General features: G+C 46.8%; 1 protein-coding gene across 5 annotated transcripts in view; it reads right to left on the minus strand.

Moving 5' to 3' along the window:
* Positions 1–19,072, minus strand: part of GIGYF2 (GRB10 interacting GYF protein 2) — a 162,273-nt gene that overhangs the window by 85,780 nt on the left and 57,421 nt on the right. For 4 of the 5 annotated variants that reach the window (XM_044292028.1, XM_044292030.1, XM_044292027.1 and 1 more), the window contains exon 8: positions 11,198–11,383. The exons of the other annotated variant lie outside the window; for it this stretch is intronic. In XM_044292028.1, coding sequence (XP_044147963.1) covers positions 11,198–11,383 — 186 coding nt within the window. The remainder of the gene's footprint in view (positions 1–11,197; positions 11,384–19,072) is intronic. 5 annotated transcript variants of the gene reach the window in all.

Consider the following 19,072-nt stretch of genomic DNA (forward strand, 5'->3'; position numbering starts at 1 on the left):
GCATTAGAAAGTACAACTTGTCCCGCAAAAAATAAGGCCTCATACAGCTATGTGACTGGAAATATAAAAAAGTTATGGCTCACAGAAAATAGGGAAGAAAAATGAAAACAAAAACGGGGAAAAAAAACCTCCGGTAGCCAAAGGGTTAAAGAGGACCTTTCATGCGATTTTATTAAGGGAGATATATACCTATGCCCCGCAGGATTTCTCCTGCTCAGTATGCTAATACCGAGCATCCGAGCAATGAGGAGGAGACTGAGTCTTTCTCCGTGGGCGTCTCCTTCTCCCTGGTTGTAGCGCTGTCCAATCATGGCGCAGGGCGTCAGTCAGGGAGGTCTAGTATATGGGGAAGTTTGAAGTGGTAGGATTTTTTTTTTTTTTATCGATTCCCCTTCCCCTTCCCCCCACTTCTTTGCGAGGTTTACTTAAAAGGGTTGGCCACTTTCTGGTTATTGCGACCAAAAAGTGTATATAAGATGTTTATATGTCACTCACTAATATAGCCTATGTTGAAATTCTGCACCATTTTCTGTATTTTATAAGGTACACAACGTCTTTTGTGCTGTCCACACAGATCTTGTCCATATAATTGGCTGCTGATGGAGGGTCATGTGACCAGGCAAAGCACCCCCATGTGAGGTCTCCTCCATTCAGATACACTGCCCCACCATCTGCACTTGTTCTGTTTGGAGTATAGCGAAAGTGAAGTGTGTTTGGATGGAGGAGACATCACATGGAGGTGATTTGCCTAGTCACATGACCCTCTATCAGCAGCCATTTTATGGACAAGATCTCTGTGTGAACAGTACCAAAGAAGTTGTGTACCTTATAAAATACAGAAAATGGTGCAGAATTTCAACATAGGCTATATCAGTGATGGCAAACCTATGGCACGGGTGCCAGATGCGGCACTCTGAGCCCTCTCGGTGGGCACCCGCACCATGGAGAAAGTCTATGGTGTACCAATATGCCTTTGACTTTTCCTGCTATTCATCAGTGCAGGACATGCTATGAACAGCACAGGCAGCACATTGAATGTAGGCAGGTTATTATAGCTAAATGATAACGTACATGGAATATATATGAAATTGGTGTTCAGGTTAAATTGCCGTGTTGGCACTTTGCGATAAATAAGTGGGTTTTGGTTTGCCGTTTGGGCACTCGGTCTCTAAGAGGCTCACCATCACTGGGCTATATTAATGTGTCATATAATTATCTTATATACACATTTGTCAACAATAACCAGAAAATGGCCAACCCCTTTAAGCTCTATCAAATTCAGACAGTACTGCCTCTGAAAGTTCGGGACAACCACATAAAATGCCAGACTGCTGGCAACTACGTTAGTGCACTATTATAGTGCTATGCTGTAACAGTAACGGGAACAAACCCTAAATATGGGAAACCAGTACCCTTTTATTATATAAGGGACAAAGTAAGGCTGGAGTTAATCATCTTTTCACACCATGCCAAATAATCCAAATCCCTGCCTGTCAAGGTACTTATACATAACTGGAATTCCTGTAGTGTGTATGAAGAAATATAATCCGAAACAAATATTTACGTAGTTACATGCTGAAAACCTATCAGAGCCGGTCCCTGGACGCACTCTCACTACCTGCAGAGAAGTAAAGTTAATGCCAATTTGTCATGAAGGAAAATCCCATGGTTCTTGTGCTTCTGCAGTTGCATGAACTGGAACCAATTCATGTAATCTCCATTTCGATGACAGAAAAATGTACACGTCACTTCTGAAACCAGGGGAACGGCCCTTGTGGCCCCTAGCAATCGATTATGGTGCAGACTTGTGGTATATCTTTGGGCACACTAGACTTGTATGTTGGTAGAATTACCCAACACACATGCCTATCACTGAGCATAAATGTGGTGTGGATCCAACAAAGGCTGTAGTGGCGGATCACAGCTGTTCAGAGTAGTGCTAAAAAGAAAAGCTAAAAACATTAAAAAAGCTAAAAATTTATATAAGGTAAGCAGTTATCCGTAATTATCTGGAGTAAAATGATCATAAACCCAATCAAAAATGTGATTTTACAAGTAACGAAGTAACACCTACTGTGGGGACATCTGGAGCCTCTCCCTACTGGCAACACCCAGATGGACCTTTGTTACCCACTGTTATCAATCCATTCATAAACTTTTAGCAGAAATATGTGAGGAGTCCTACAGCATAACAATAGATAATCATAAGAACAGATGCTCGATTATGCTCGCTTACTACATGGTGAATGAAAGCGGTTACTAAAACCATGGATCCATTACAAGCTCCAGATTCTCTGGTTGTCATCCTGTACCAGAAGCATATCCTCTACGCAAAGAAATGACATCAAAGTACAGCCAAGTCTACGATCATACACACTACAGGTTAAGAACCTATGCTATAGAGCAGTGGTGCCCAACCATTTTTCGTCTGAGGGCCGCACTAGACATGGTACAAATTTTGCGGGCCAGAACCAGGTAGCTTTGCCAGAAAGAAATGCAAACACTGTGAGGGGGCACGTGTAAGCATTACTAAAATACATAATACGTAGGCCTTCAAATCTGTGTTGGAGGCTGCATTTGGAGCCTCTGTTGCAGATTCTGTTGAAAGACCAGACAAAAAAAGCCTTTCCAAACGGAAACAGAACGGATCCAATCATAGTCTGTGGAGTCTGTTCAGCTTCTTCCCTGTGGGGTGACAGGAGGAGGAAAAAGCAGGGTCATTAGTGGGGTGACAGGAGGAGGGGGGAGCAGGGTCACTAGTAGGGTTGGACGATATCAAAAATATTCAGACGATAACGACAATAAAAAATTTATCGCGATAAATACCCATTTAAAAGAAAAAAAAAACACAAGGAGGCGTTACACTGTATGGGGGCAGCCACAAGGAGGCGTTACACTGTATGGGGGCAGCCACAAGGAGGCGTTACACTGTATGGGGGCAGCCACAAGGAGGCGTTACACTGTATGGGGGCAGCCACAAGGAGGCGTTACACTGTATGGGGGCAGCCACAAGGAGGCGTTACACTGTATGGGGGCAGCCACAAGGAGGCGTTACACTGTATGGGGGCAGCCACAAGGAGGCGTTACACTGTATGGGGGCAGCCACAAGGAGGCGTTACACTGTATGGGGGCAGCCACAAGGAGGCGTTACACTGTATGGGGGCAGCCACAAGGAGGCGTTACACTGTATGGGGGCAGCCACAAGGAGGCGTTACACTGTATGGGGGCAGCCACAAGGAGGCGTTACACTGTATGGGGGCAGCCACAAGGAGGCGTTACACTGTATGGGGGCAGCCACAAGGAGGCGTTACACTGTATGGGGGCAGCCACAAGGAGGCGTTACACTGTATGGGGGCAGCCACAAGGAGGCGTTACACTGTATGGGGGCAGCCACAAGGAGGCGTTACACTGTATATAAAAAAGTTATGGCTCACAGAAAATAGGGAAGAAAAATGAAAACACAAAAACGGGGGGAAAAAAACCTCCGGTAGCCAAAGGGTTAAAGAGGACCTTTCATGCGATTTTATTAAGGGAGATATATACCTATGCCCCGCATGATTTCTCCTGCTCAGAGGCGTTACACTGTATGGGGGCAGCCACAAGGAGGCGTTACACTGTATGGGGGCAGCCACAAGGAGGCGTTACACTGTATGGGGGCAGCCACAAGGAGGCGTTACACTGTATGGGGGCAGCCACAAGGAGGCGTTACACTGTATGGGGGCAGCCACAAGGAGGCGTTACACTGTATGGGGGCAGCCACAAGGAGGCGTTACACTGTATGGGGGCAGCCACAAGGAGGCGTTACACTGTATGGGGGCAGCCACAAGGAGCGTTATAATAAGGTCTTATGGGAGCGAGGAGGAGGGAGAGCCGGGGCGGCCTCTGCGGGAAGTAGTAAGTTTATAATTTCGTCGTCAGACAGAGCACACTAATGAGGCAGCCGCAGGAAAAGTCTCTCCAGAGACACCAGTACTCACACAGGGGATCGCCACATATACAATAGAGCCGGCACTGGTGGGTGACGACGGTGATGTCAGATGGTGGGTGGAGACTTGACTAAGGGAGGAGGAGAAAGGAGGAGGCAGGCCAGGAGCGAGAGGAAGTAATGCTACGTTTAGAAGAGGTCAGCGCACAATGTGCGCTGACCGCTTTGATGACGTCACAAAATACAGCAGTATTTAGGAAACTGCGATATCACCATATCGCCGTTTTTTTAATATTGCGGTATATCGTGATACCGGTATATCGCCCAACCCTAGTCACTAGTGGGGTGACAGGAGGAGGGAGAAGAAGGGTCACTAGTGGGGTGACAGGAGGAGGGGGGGGGGAGCAGGGTCACTAGTGGGGTGACAGGAGGAGGGGGGGGGGGAGCAGGGTCACTAGTGGGGTGACAGGAGGAGGGGGAAGCAGGGTCACTAGTGGGGCGACAGGAGGAGGGTGAAGCAGGGTCACCGGGGACCAGTCACATGAGTTCACGGCTCCTTACCTCTCCATCGGCCCCGTCATGTTTCCCAAGGTCCTCGGGCAGCACGCCCCACTCTCTTTACAACAGCCAACCCTGGAGCCGGCCCCTCCTTCTTCCAGCTTCCTGCCAGCTTCCCCTGCTGCAGGACCTGTATTGCTCCGGCGCACACCTATACCAACCAATAACAAAGCTCCTTGCTGTAAGGAGCTTTGCTATTGGTTATTTAAGGCATAGGTAGCATCGCAGCGCTGCCTGTGCCGTTCACAGAACTCACTGCACTGATAAATGTGGGGGAAGAGTCTAAGGTGTATTGGTACGCCCTAGACTTTTTCCAGGGAGTCGCACGGGCAGCATTACACCGCTTAGGTTGGGCATCACTGCTATAAAGCACTGGTACACACAACTGTCTGGCTCGCCCTGTTATAACCATATGCACAGAACTGGAAGGACGGATTCTGGCATTTTGGAATTTTGAATTCCGGCACTAATACATTCCTATGGCATTCAGGCAAGTCTTCAGTTTTTTTTGGCGGGAGATAAAACCGTAGCATGCTACGGTTTTATCTCTGTCCTGATTAGTCAAAAAGGCTGAACTGAAGACATCCTGATGTATTCTGAATGGATTACTCTCCATTCAGAATGCATGGGGATATGACTGATCAGTTCTTTTCTGGCATTGAGCCCTTTTGACGGAACTCTATGCTGGAAAAGAAAAACGCTAGTGTGAAAGTAGCCTTACTGCTGCAAGTCTTTTGACAGGCAGGATTGGAATGAGTTAATTGCAATAAAAGTTACCTGTACAAACCAAGAAGTGACGTCAATTATCAGACAGTGACCAGGGCGAAAACTGCAGGATTTTTGGTTTTAGTTTAAATATAAAAAGTGACATGAAAAATTAAAAACATCAAAATGTATTTAACCCCTTCACTACAGAGCCACGTTTCACCTTAAATCCCAGGCCGATTTTTGCTAATCTGACATGTGTCACTTATGTGGTGATAATGTTAAAACGCGTTTACTTATCCAAGCCATTCACAGACTGATTTTTCATCACATATTGTACTTCATGACAGTGGTAAATTTTAGTCAAAATATTTCATTTTTATTTAAAAAAATAAAATACAAAAAAATGTACTAAAAATTTAGAAAAACACACAATTTTAAAAATTTCTATTTCTCCACTTTTAAAACAGATACGTCCTAAAATATGTATTACTTTACATTTTCATATGTCTACTTCATGTTTGCATCATTTTGTAAAATACATTTTCTTTTTTGGGGAAGTTAGAAGGCTTAGAAGTAACCCACTTTTTAAAGACTAGCTCAGGTCTAAAGTCACTTTATGGAGCTTACATAATTGAAAAACACCCATAAATGGCCCTATTTTAGAAATTACACCCCTCTAGGTATTAAAAACTGATTTTACAAGGAAAATAGATATAATTTGACTTTTTTGGAAGATTTTCCATTTTAATCAATTTTTTCCAGTTACAAAGCAAGGGTTAACACTTAAAGGGGTTATCCCATCTTAGACAATGGGGGCATATCGCAAGGATATGCCCCCATTGTCTGATAGGTGCGGGTCCCACCTCCGGGACCCGCACCTACAACGAGAACGGAGCCAGGGAGAGTTGTGGCTGGAGGACCCCGGGTTTCCCAGGGTCCGACCACCACCAGGCGCAGCTCCTCGCCTCTCCCATTGAAGTGAATGGGAGCGCACCGCACATGCGCGGCCAACGCTCCCATTCATTTCTATGGGGCCGACGGAAATAGCCGAACCAGCGCTCTGCTATTTTCGGCGGCTCCATAGAAATGAACGGAGGGCGGCTACGCATGCGCAGAGCGCCCTCCTCCACTTTCTCTGCTCCGTTCTCTTTATCGGTGCGGGTCCCAGCGGTGGGACCCGCACCTATCAGACAATGGGGGCATATCCTTGCGATATGCCCCCATTGTCTAAGATGGGATAACCCCTTTAACAGCCAAACTAAACTCAATATTTATGGCCCTGATTCTGTAGTTTACAGAAACACCCCATATGCGGTTGTAAACTGCTGTACAGGCACACAGCAGGGCGCAGAAGAAAAGAACACCATATGGTTTTTGGAAGGCAGATTTCACTGGGATAACTTTAAAGGGAACCTGTCATCAACTTTATGCTGACCTCACTGAGGGCAGCATAAAATAGTGACAGAAATGCTGATGTCAGCGGTGTGTCACTCATGAGCAAAAAGTAAGTGGTTGCCAAGAACCAACATCATAATCATTGCAGCCCGGGCCTGGAAAAGAGTCACATCTACTTGAGTAGAGTCCTGGTTATACATAATCTCCAGCTCTCCTGCCCATCTGCTGATGATTGGCAGTTCTCTCCTAGAGAGAAAGGGAGACAACTAGGTAGAAGCCTGTCAGTCATCAGCAGGTGGGCAGGAATTTATGAATAAACATGACTGAGGGGTTAGGTCAAGTAATATTTTTATAGAGCCAGACGATACGGACGCAGCGATACCCAATATGTCTACTACTCTTTCCCCGCCCCCCTATTTTTAAAAATATATAATTTTACTGTATCTTGGGAAAAGGACACTTTTTTTTTACCTGAAACATAATTTTTTTAATTTTTTTTTAAAACTTTGTTTTTTTTGTCCCACTCTGGGACTTTAACTTTTGAGGGTCTGATCCCCTGTACAATGCATTACAATACTTCTGCATTATGCATTGGCTGTAAGTGTATTATACACTGAATAACACTTATAGCCTTCCTGCCTGTGAGATCCAGGGGGCTGCCTTCCCTGCCATCGGGTCCCCCTGACAGCAGCGCGGGGACTCTATGGCCACCCCGCAACCGGCAGGATCCCGCGCACGTGCCACGGTCAGCACTGATTGTGTCAATGCAAGGGTTAATGTGACACATACAGCAGGAGTCTGGCTACTAATGACTGCTAGAGACCTGCCGCTGACTGGGCGGGCAAAGCTCCTGCACCCCCAAGTACGGCACCGGTATTTGTGTCCCGCATTTCTGTGCCGTACATGTACGGCGCTGGTAACCTACAGGTTAAACAGATGTTAAACATAAAAAGTGATTTCAACAGCAGGTCATTTTCTGAAGACACACTACCTTTTAAGTTTAAGTTCAAGGCACTGTATGTTAAAAGGGTTGGTTATTTTCTGCTAAAAATTAGTAGTGTATCCTGCAGCTCTGGAGAAGTACGCTGTAGAAGCATTTATGTGGCCAAATCACGTGACTGACGCAATCTTAATGTCTGAGGGCGAAAATAGGGCCATCCTGTGGGCAGCAGGGAGTTAGAGCTTCCAGTAACAGAATGCGAACATTTAGGCTAGGTCTACACGACGACATTTGTCGCTCGACATTTTGTTGCACTAATGTCGCGCAACCATTTTTATAATGATAGTCTATGGTGTCGCACTGCAACATGCTGCGACGCAAATCCATTCGAGACTGCCATTATAAAAATTGTCACGAGACATTAGTGCAACAAAATGTCGCGCAACAAATGTCGTCGTATAGACCTAGCCTTAGGCTCCATTCAGACGTCTGTAACATGTTATGCGGATTCACGGATCCGCAAAACATGGACAGCGGCAATGTGCGTTCCTCATTTTGCGCACCACACATTGCTGGAACTAATAGAATATGCATATTCTATTTTTTTTCGGGGCCAGAATTGCGAACCCGGAAGTGCGGGTCTGCAATTCCGTATCCGGGCAGCACTTGCTGCCCCACAAAAATGAATAGGTCCGCAATTCCGTTCCGCAAAATGCGGAATGAAATTGCGGACGTGTGAATAGACACTTATGTCATTTTAGAGATTTTACAAGAAAGTTTCCCACCCACTTAAAATTTTGAATGTGGCTCGCAACCATCACTCACAGCTATTCTAGTGAATCTACTTCTATCTTCTTCACTGATAAAGACCCCAAATACGGTATGGAGTGCAAGATCTCCTTTATTATATCCTAAAATTTCACTAACCTGAATGATGCCCATATACCTTCAATAGGTGTCAGAAAACCACTTGTCGACAGCTGTCTCTCTCAACCTCAGACACTCGTAATGGGAGAGAGAGTAGGAAACTACTGCCAGAAACCTCTGGTCTCTCTCAACTCCCCCATACACACTTAGGGCTCATTCAGACGGCCGTATGCTGTCGGCAAAATTTTGGAAACTTTTTTTTTGGGGGGACAGTTCAGCATGTCCGCAAAAAAACGGATAGCTTTCCGTTTTTTTGCTGTTCTATAGACTTCAATAGGACCACGTCCAGATTTTCACTGACAAGTATAGGACATATTTTCTTTTTTTTTTTGCTGAGCCGTGCAATGGAAGAAAAGGGCCCCATGGAAGTGAATGGGACAGCATCTAATCCGCAAAAAAAAACGGATCTGCATTTTTGCAGACAGCATACGGCCGTCTGAATAAGCTCTTACTGTGTGAGAGAAGAGAAAGCTTCAGCCAGACAACTCTGGAGGTGTCTTATGCTTTGGGAGGACTACACTACAGATAGTAGATTTGTCCGACAATACTCTAATGTGTATATTGGGGCCTCAGCTTCATTTTGATTTTGTACAAAAATGGGAATCAGTTACAGTAAAGGGGACAAAGGAAAAATAAATCACAAACCTTCACCACACTTATTTGGTTTCCTCAAATCACTAGGCGCAAAACAGTGCACACCTCTAAATTTGTTGCACTTACCTCTTTCACTTTTCTTAATGGAGGCAAAAAAAAAATAAAAAATTTGGAACATGTGTTTGTGGTGCAGTTTGCATCAGAATGCTAGTACATTTTGTCCAATAGCTCTTTGACAACGAACACTTAAAAAGCAGAACAGAAAGCGTTGTCATGAGACGCTACAGCACAAGAGCCTCAGGATATGGATAATTTCAAGCACCGACAGATTAGCATTGAGCAGTGAAGAAAGATTTAAAAAAAAAAAAAAAAAAAAAAAAATGAAGAGCCCGTTATCCATTTTGTCCAACAGGTCTTGTTCAATGTGTTACAGACTTTTCAGGGTAGCAAAGTAAAAAAAAGAAAACGAGACAGACAAGATGCTTGACTCCACTTACATAGAATACACTTATAAAATTGGAACGGTGCAGACTGTAAGTGCCAACTTTTATGAAGGGTCAGTTTTGTCTCCTAATGTTCCACCATGTGCATGACCTCTGGCTAAATGCACATTCCTAATATCACATACTTCACCACAAAGTAACCCCTCATGTCCAGACAGAAGCCACATACCTTTTCCTATACAAATAAGTCATTGTTCTTCACCTCAAGGTCTACTCCTGCTCCCCCCAACCATACGCATCAGGCATGACCAACTGACCATCATGCTTTTTACTACAAAGAAGCCTTCAAGAGAAGGCCAATACAACTTGATAAAACTAACCCACCAATAACCCTGAAAAACTTGAGCTCAAGTCATAATGAAGGTCCAATGTGACTGCCCTAGGAAACACTAGCTACATTTAAACAAATTGTACAATGTAGAATCACTGAATTCAGGATTCAGAATGTCCAACTACCAACCCTTCACCAAATCAACAAGTTTGATACAGTGGCCATGTCCAACTAGGTTTAGGCTAGGTCTCCAGAGCTCTACGGGGCTGACCTGTGGGTATAAAATGGTTGCATTGAGGCAACTGAAAAGCAAAAAACATATATCCCTAAGACAGAAAAGGCTGCAAGTAACTTCCAATAATTGCAGAAATTCCTACTGTTTGACTAAAGCGCATGAGCAGTGATAATGGTGCATTTGTACCACAATTGTGTCATCTTGAAGCTATAGCCTTAAAGGGGTGATTCTCTTTAAACACTCTACATTAAAATCTAATGTGTATTTTTGCACCAGAGCTGAGGCAGACACTCCAATTCCTGCAGCGGATGTCCTGTTGGTGAAAAGCAGATCCACACTAGTGAAGTACTAGCTCCCATACTAACGGCAGCATAAAGTAGAGACAGGTGAGTTAATTTCAGCAGTCTGTCATTTATATGTTAAAAGTAAGTGGTTGCCGAGAACCAACATCACAATCATCGCAGACTGGGCCTGGAAAAGAGTCCCGGCCACCTGAGAAGAGTCCTGGTTATACATGAATTCCAGCTCTCCTGCCCACCTGCTGATGACTGACAGGCTTCTACCTAGTTGTCTCCCTTTCTCTCTAGGAGAGAACTGCCAATCATCAGCAGATGGGGAGAGAGCAGGAGATTATGTATAACCAGGACTCTTCTCGGGTAGATGTGACTCTTTTCCAGGCCTGAGCTGCAATGATTATAAAAAAGCTGGTTCTCAGCAACCACTTACTTTTAGCTCATGAGTGACAACGCTGACATCAGCATTTCTGTCACCTCAGTGAGGTCAGCATATAGTTGATGATGAGTTCCCTTTAAACATGGCACCTTATACCCCACCAAAATTGTCCATAGCATGTGAACAGGATTGCAGAAACCCCATTCACAATGTCTGCTATGTGTAGTTTGCTCCTTCTCAATTATTCAGCTATGTGAGAAACCTACAAATAAAAGGTTGGGCTACTACAAAGAAACCATAGTCAACACATTAAACGTGCAGAAATCAAATGTCATATAAACTCGGAGGCTCATAATAAAACACTTCCAGCTGAAATCTTTATAGTTAGGGAATTTTTTTCAACGGAAGTCTCATTTGTATTGTGACAGATCAGACATCTACTCCATAGCCACTTATATATAGTACTCACCTGGACTATGAGCGCGCCATCTTTCCCCATCTCTTCTAGGTGCTGCAGTTCTCCAAACACCTCCACCTTCCTCTTCCTCCCCATTTAACTCCTCTCTCAGGCTCCGCCAGCTCCCAGTCTCCGAGCGGACAAACTCATGCTTTCTACCAGCAGGTGCTGCGATGCCCTCTTCAAATGGAGGCCGAACTGAAGGAGGTTATAAGAGAATTAATCTAAGACTATCACCTACAGAAGCACTCACTCTACTAGGATGAGTAACTACTCCTCAATATCAATGCATGTGGACAGAAAAAAAAATATAAGGCAGAAGTTGTGATAAATTGAAAGTGTTTTTATAGGACTTCGATACTGACAACCTATCCTCAGGGTAGATCCTCATCTGATCAGTGAAGGTGCCAGGTGTCACCCCAGATCTAAAATTGTTTGCCTACTCTGAGGATAGGTCATCAATATTTAAGTCCTGGAAAACCCCTTTAAAAAAAAAAAAGTATGTATTAGGCTACTTTCACACTTGCGTTCAGAGCGGATCCGTCTGGTGTCTGCACAGACGGATCCGATCCTATAATACAGACGATGGGATCCGTTCAGAACGGATCCGTCTCTATAATAGTTTAGAAAAAATTCTAAGTGTGAAAAGTTGCTCAGACGGATCCGTCCAGACTTTACATTGAAAGTCAATGGGAACGGATCAGTTTGAAAATTGAGCCATATTGTGTCAACTTCAAATGGATCCGTCCCCATTGACTTACATTGTAAGTCTGGACGGATCCGTTTGCCTCCGCACGGCCAGGCGGACACCCGAACGCTGCAAGCATTGTTCGGATGTCCACCTGCTGAGCGGAGGACTAATGGTGCCAGACTGATGCATTCTGAGCGGATCCACATCTACTCAGAATGCATTAGGGCAGTACGGATCCGTTCGGGGCCGCTTGTGAGAGCCTTCAAACGGAACTCACAAGCGGAACCCCTGAACGCAAGTGTGAAAGTAGCCTTAGTCACCTTTATCGAATGGCACTCTGATCCTCACCGCTACTGCAGACATAGTCTTCCCCGATTATGTGCTCTCTGGCCTGAGCGGTGTGTGGCACATAACCTGTGGCCAGTGATTACCTACAGTGGGGTTTCTCATGGAATATACAGGATCCTCAACATTTCAGCTAAAAAATTGCTGTCTTGCCTCACGTACATGACTGTTTTTTTCTGCATACGATCCACATTTTTTGCAGATTGGATGTGGACCCGTTCATTTCAATGGGGCCTCACAAAATGCGGACAGCACACCGCTGCTGTCTGCATCTGTATATCCATCCCACAAAAAAGTAGAACAAGTCCTATTCTTTCCCATTTTGCAGAGAATAGGCATTTTCACAATGGGGCTCAGGAAGATAGCAAAATGCACACAGCTGGTATTCATATTTTGCACATGAAAACACAGGGTTTTCTGTTCATTTTTTATTTAGGGCCTAGACCCTCCTAAAATAATAATAAAATAAAAAAACAACACCTTCCTGTGCTGCCACTCTGTGGTGGCAGTGTTGCGAAGAGGGCAAAGTATTGTTTAAGCCGCAACAGCGATTACCTATTATAGTATGGAGAAGAGTACACAGTGGGGGCACAGGAAGGTTAAGCAGTTTCCTTAGATTAATTAAAATTAATTAATAGACAACTCCTTTAGGTTTCCTACAGACTTTTCTTACAGCTATGGAGTAGATGTCTGATCAGCAGATCTCAACAGGATGGATCTTTCCTGTCTGATCATATGGAAAAATTGGATTTTTGTACTTACCGTAAAATCCCTTTCTCGTTCAATTCATTGGCGGACACAGCACCATGGGTATACGCCCAGCTACTACTAGGAGGCGGCACTAGATATTAAAACGGTTGCCTCTGCCCAGGTGGGCTATACCCTCTCCACAGACACTAGGCTAATCAGTTGGTACCAATAGCAGTAGGAGAGAGAAACAAAAGTAAAGATCCAACATTTCCTGGACCAGGGAAGGAAAGAAGAACAGCAGCCTGGTGACAGAAAGAGAAATGAAAAAGGGTGGGATCTGTGTTCCCCAATGAATTGAACGGGAGGGGGATTTTACGGTAAGAACAAAAACGAGATTTTTGTATAACTTACCAGTAAAATCTCTTTCTCGCTCTTTCCTTGGGGGACACAGAAGACCCTGGGTATAGCTCATCTCCATAGGAGGCGTGACACTAAGTGAGAACTGTTAAGCCCCTCCTCCACAGCTATACCCTCAGCCTGGAGAGAGAGACTGCCAGTTGCGTGTCCAAGTAGTGAGAAAAGGCAAAGCCCAAAAGTGGAACCAACAAGCCAACTACCCAACGGGTAAAACAAACTCGGAAACCGTGTAGAGAAAAACAAAGAATGGGTGGGTGCTGTGTCCCCCAAGGAAAGAGCGAGAAAGAGATTTTACTGGTAAGTTATACAAAAATCTCGTTTTCTCGCCCAATTTCCTTGGGGGACACAGAAGACCTTGGGACGTTCAATAGCAGTCCAAGAGGGGAGGGACCACAGCACCAAGGCAAAGCACCCGAAGGCATCAAGAAACCGCCGCCTGCAGACCAGGCGGCCCAAGGCAGCATACGCCGAAGCCCCAGTGCGCACCCTGTAGAACTCGGTAAGGTGTGCAAGGAAGACCAGTGACCGCCTTGCACAAATGCATGGCCGAAGCCTTATGCCTCCGGCCCAGGAGGCACCGACCGCTCTGGTGAAATGAACGGTGACACCAAAAGCAGAACCCTGCCCTTGGTGCGGTAACAACAGCAATAGACACTCAGAGAGCAAAGGAAAGCCACCCTGGAGGCAGTCAACCCTTTGCGCGGACATCCTGGAAACACAACAGACCGAACGCCGACAAGAGTCAGAGATTTCCCAGTAACAACTGCAAACCCAAACAATCTCCAAGCGGTGAAGCGCCCGTTCCCGGAGACGGGAAGGGGATGACCAAAGCCTTGTAGATAAGAAGGCCGATACCACCCTCAGAAGGAAGGGACGGGATTGAGAAACAGCCCTGTCCTGGAAAAGGACAGAAGGCACAGAGCACGAAGGGCCACCCATCAGGCAACCGTCAGACATGATGGCAACCGAAAACACAACCGTACAGGACAGAAGGAGTAGGGAGAACTTCTACAACGACACCAAGGGAAAGAGTGGAGCGCCAAGAGCTCAGTGTGTAGTTCCCAGGGCGGTACCAGGGAACGGTACAGAGGAACCAAAGAGCCACTCTGTGGAAGAAGGTCATGACAGGCCCAGGAGGGCCAGAAAACGCTGGAAGGGGAAGGACAGCGCCGACACTTGACACTTCAAGTAACAGAGTCCCAGACCCAGGGTCAGGCCGGACTAGAGAAAGACAGAACCAAGAGAGAGAAAAGCAGAGTGGGGAATGCCCCGCTTACCACAAAACCCAGGCAAGAACCCCAAGTCCGACAACCGAACCTGGACGAAGCACAGTCGGGAGCGAACACTAGCGCGCTCGCAGGAATCGCCTGGCAAGCGGGAGAAAACCCAATGTGATCAGGCGCAGACCAGTAACACGGCACAAGGGTCGGAAAAAAACTGTCTCGTCGGCCCCCGAACAACATAGTCCCGTATCCAACCAGAGTGGGGGAGCAGAAGGACAGACGGAAGAAACCGGAAAGGTCCGCCCAGCAGCCGACAGATGCCAGGACAAGACAGGCCAAAGTCCAAGTCGACGTAGCCACCACAGGAAGGAGTTCTACAGTCCTGGTGAGGGAGATCCAAGGACAATCGTGACCGAAGGGTAGTCCTCCAAAGTCACCGAAGGGTAAGTCCAGCAGGACCATATGCCCAGAATGGAAAGGCAATCTGCACCCAGCGGGAGGACAGAACGCAATAGGCCCGGCAAACAGGCACACAGCTAGTACTGCCAGCGAAAACGAGGGAGACAGTACGAGACCACAAGTAACACCGGAACCATCCAAGTGAACAACCATGCTCACCCCCGAGGGGGAGGGGGCAATGACGAAACAGCCTCTGAGGCCTGGCCGGTGCAGAAGCCACCTCGGAGTGACAAACTCAGAGAGGAAGCCAAAAAACCGAGCCGGCGAGGAAAAGCAGTCGAGACAGAGGCCGGCATAACACCCTCCAAACCGAAAGGAGGAATAGCAAACAGGGAAGCCACAGGACAGTTCAAAAGCCGAATACCTGCTACTCTGTGAGACTACCTGCACATCGCCTCGCAGAAGGCGAATACCCTGAAGAACCCAAAGTGGAGGTCCCTCAGACCTGGATAGACGAGCACCCAAGAGAAGTTGGGTGACCTACCCGAGAGGAGCGGTCTGTTCCTGGTAGCAGATCAGACTGAAGTGCAGAAGGCGCCAAAGACAACACTCTCGACTCCCGACGGCTTGCGCGGGGAAGCAATGTCACGGGAGGACGAACGGGTACGCATCAAGGGACCCCGAACACTCCCCAGGTGGAAGGGCCAATGAACATGGCTGGTGCAGTCACAACGGGACCACACCAGAGAATGAGTACCACCCAGCTCGGTGCAGAAGCGAGCCAGCAGAGCCCGTCTACATATATACAAGGTATACAGCGGTGAATACATTGGGCATTCATTTGTTGCGTGTTGGACAACACCTTCGGCTCATACAGGTGGACAGAATGACCTCTTCAGAAAAGAGTGCAAAGCTAGCGACAAGCAGCCTCACCCCCAAGAGAAAAAAGTATGTCGCAGGAGGAAGGGAGGCATACGTACTAGCAAACCGCAGGCAGCGAAAAGGCCAACCCACCCACGGGAGGAGAAGGCAAACACGGCCCAAACAACGCACAGAGCGCACAGCCACAGCATCCCACAGTATCCATGGAAGTGCAAAGTGCAATCCGAAAGGGAGTTATGCACAAGGCTAGTACAGGAGGCATGCTATGGAACGCAAGCAGTCCACCCAGAAAAGGGGAGAGAAAGGCACCTGGCAAACTCTGCAGACGGCAAGAGTGCAAAGGCCTGCACCATAAGAAGCTAGAGTATAGGGTGCAGGGCTAGATGTCCTGCGCAAGAACCAAGAGTTGAACAAGAGCACACTAGAGAGAGTCAGAGGAAGGATCTGGAAGAACCAGGGCTCACCCTCAAGAAACAGGAGAGCAGCACAACCGAAAGGCGTCTGTTGGTAATGACCTAGCGCTCTGCATATAGAAGGATGCTCCAGGAGGAGGATCTATAAGGGGACAGACCCAACAAGAAAAAATAGACTATGAGGGAATCTGGCAGGAGAGAAAATGCCTGGAAAAAGGACAGGAGCAGTCCTGAACCAAGGAAAAAACTTCCTGGAGACAAGCTAAAGGAAGACCCTGTGTACCACCCCTCGGCAAAAGAAAGGAGATTCCATAAGGCCTGGAAGCAAAGGAGCCCAACCAGTAAGAGGACCCAGCAAGGAAAAAAACTCTAAATTGTCTCAGACCAAAAACATGGCCTGCCCGTGACAACCACTATGTAAAGGCCAGGGTAGATAGGAAACAAGGAAGCACTGGAGGCTGAACAATTGAGAGAAAGAATAGCAAATACACACCATGGGAAGGTAGCAAGCCTTCTACTGCAAGGCAGGTGGGAAAAGAGAAACAACCTATGAGAAGGTGGAAACCCCATCTTACCAGAGAAAGCAGTCGACCCCTGGGGAAAAAACACCACTGTAGATCACTGCCCCGGAAGGGGCAAGTACAGCAGCCTGGATTTTGCAAAAGAATTGCCAGACATCCATATGTCAGAAAAGGACGCAGAATTTGCCAGGGAAAGCCAGGAGAGAGACTACACTGACATGTAGAAACCAGCAGAGCACAATGAAACCCCCAAGGAAGGGGGAAGAAACCGACAGGTGCAGACAACAGCAAGGCCCAAGGGGACGGCACTTCTGTCATGTAGCACAACTGATCAGAGAACATAAGGGAGTACCAAGAACGCCCAGACCATGGAAGAACTATGGGATCATGTCCAATACCACAATGAGCAGCGGAAAATTCCACCCACCAAGTAGGTGTGTGGCGCTCACTAGTCCTGTCACAGCCATATCAGAGAGGACGTCCTGCAATGACCCAAACACTGCAGTAGTGGCTGGTGCTCACAATGCTTTGTATCCTTGCAGGATAGAATATCCAGTGGTGATCCAGGTACTCTGCCAGGACTGAGTCATGTAACTCTGAAAACAAAGCAGAGAGGCAGTAACGAGAGTACTTCATCCATGAAATGGGGTAACACAGCTGTGTGGAATACAGTAGTACTTTATAAGGTTGACAAAGAACAAACCTAGCACAATAGCCAACAACCTGCCCATGGACGAAGGGAGTATGGTTGTCTGGTGCATAACAGGACTGAGAAGTAGTGTGTCAGGCAATAAAGTAAAAATCATGCCTAGTATAGGGGCAATGAGAAGACATGGTGCACTCAGAGGGCCTGGTTCAAAAGGGACTTTATTGGGTGTCAGATCTGAACAGGCCAGCCATATACTGGATCTAACAATTGCAACTCTACTCCGCCCAAGAAGGGGGGGGGAACATATGCTTACCAGGTACATACTACAACCAGGATGGTTTGTCAGATACTGCGCCTTGAGATAGTACAAGTACACCGCCGAGGACGACTGTAATGGGTGCCAGATGCATACCAGAACCAGAAAAGAGTGATGAATACAGCATCTGGGGATGGTACCATCACTCCACATGAAGAGGGGCCACATAATTGCCTAGCACACATTAGAGCCAGGAAAGAGCAATGCAGGAGCAGTATGGGCCACAGATTGTACCAATAGGGCACAGCACTTGGAGATATTACAAATACTCCGAATGAGAATGGGAGTAATTTGGCTGCATGGTGCACACTATAATGAGATTGGAGACATGGCTACAGCATCTGGAAATAGTATAGGTACTCCGCTTGATAAATAAGTAGTATGACTGCGTGATGCACACTAGAACCAGACAGGTGTAATGGCTACAGCATTTGGAGATAGTACAGGTACTCCACCTAAGAAAGGAGCAATGTGGCCACATGGTACACAGTAGAACCAGACAGGTGTAATGGCTACAGCCTCTGGAGATGGTACAGGTACTTCACTTAATAAAGGAGTAATGAGGCTGCATGGTGCACACTATAACCAGACAGGAGACATGGCTATAGCATCTAAAGATGGTACAGGTACTCCACTTGATAAGGGAGTAATATGGTTGCATGATGCACACTAGTACCAGGATGGTGTATTGGCTACAGCATCTGGAGAAGTAATACAGTGGCCTGAAACACTCTTGGACTGGGGGGCGTTGAAAATAGCCCCTGGTAATAGTGAAATTACTCCAGCTGAAAAGGAGATACATTGGAACGAGGAAAGTCTGCCGGATACAGCATTTGGCAGTGGTACGAGTACCCCCCTGTGAAGGGGTAGGCGCAAGTACCTGGGACACCACATAGGTGTGTCGGCGTGCTAAACACAGTGGCGGGTAAAGCACCACCTACTGGAGAGGCGGCAAGCTGACTTACCTGTGTGGAAAATATCCTGTACAGCCAGGGGAGTGTCATCTGAAAATGCACTAAAGGGGGCACCAACCCTGGAGAGGAGAGTTTCCTCAGTGGACATTTGTCTTTGACCACCCAGAGAGATTGTGTATGGTGGAAGACCGCCTGATGCTCTATTCCAAGTCAAAATCGGTGCAGAGGAATCCCCCGATGATGCAGAAGAAACCTGTGGCGTTTCCCTCAATGCTAGGATGCAGGGGATAAGCGGGACCTATGAGGGGGAGACCCTAGGCCGCTATTGGACTCTGCCCCCTGATATAGAACGAGGCAGGTAGCAAATGACTCCCGGTGAGCCCGATGCTGCCGCAATAAGGCAGGGAAGAGCGCCAAATAATCATCA

This window comes from Bufo gargarizans, chromosome 4 (assembly GCF_014858855.1).
Source record: "Bufo gargarizans isolate SCDJY-AF-19 chromosome 4, ASM1485885v1, whole genome shotgun sequence".
NCBI classification, from domain to species: Eukaryota; Metazoa; Chordata; class Amphibia; order Anura; family Bufonidae; genus Bufo; species Bufo gargarizans.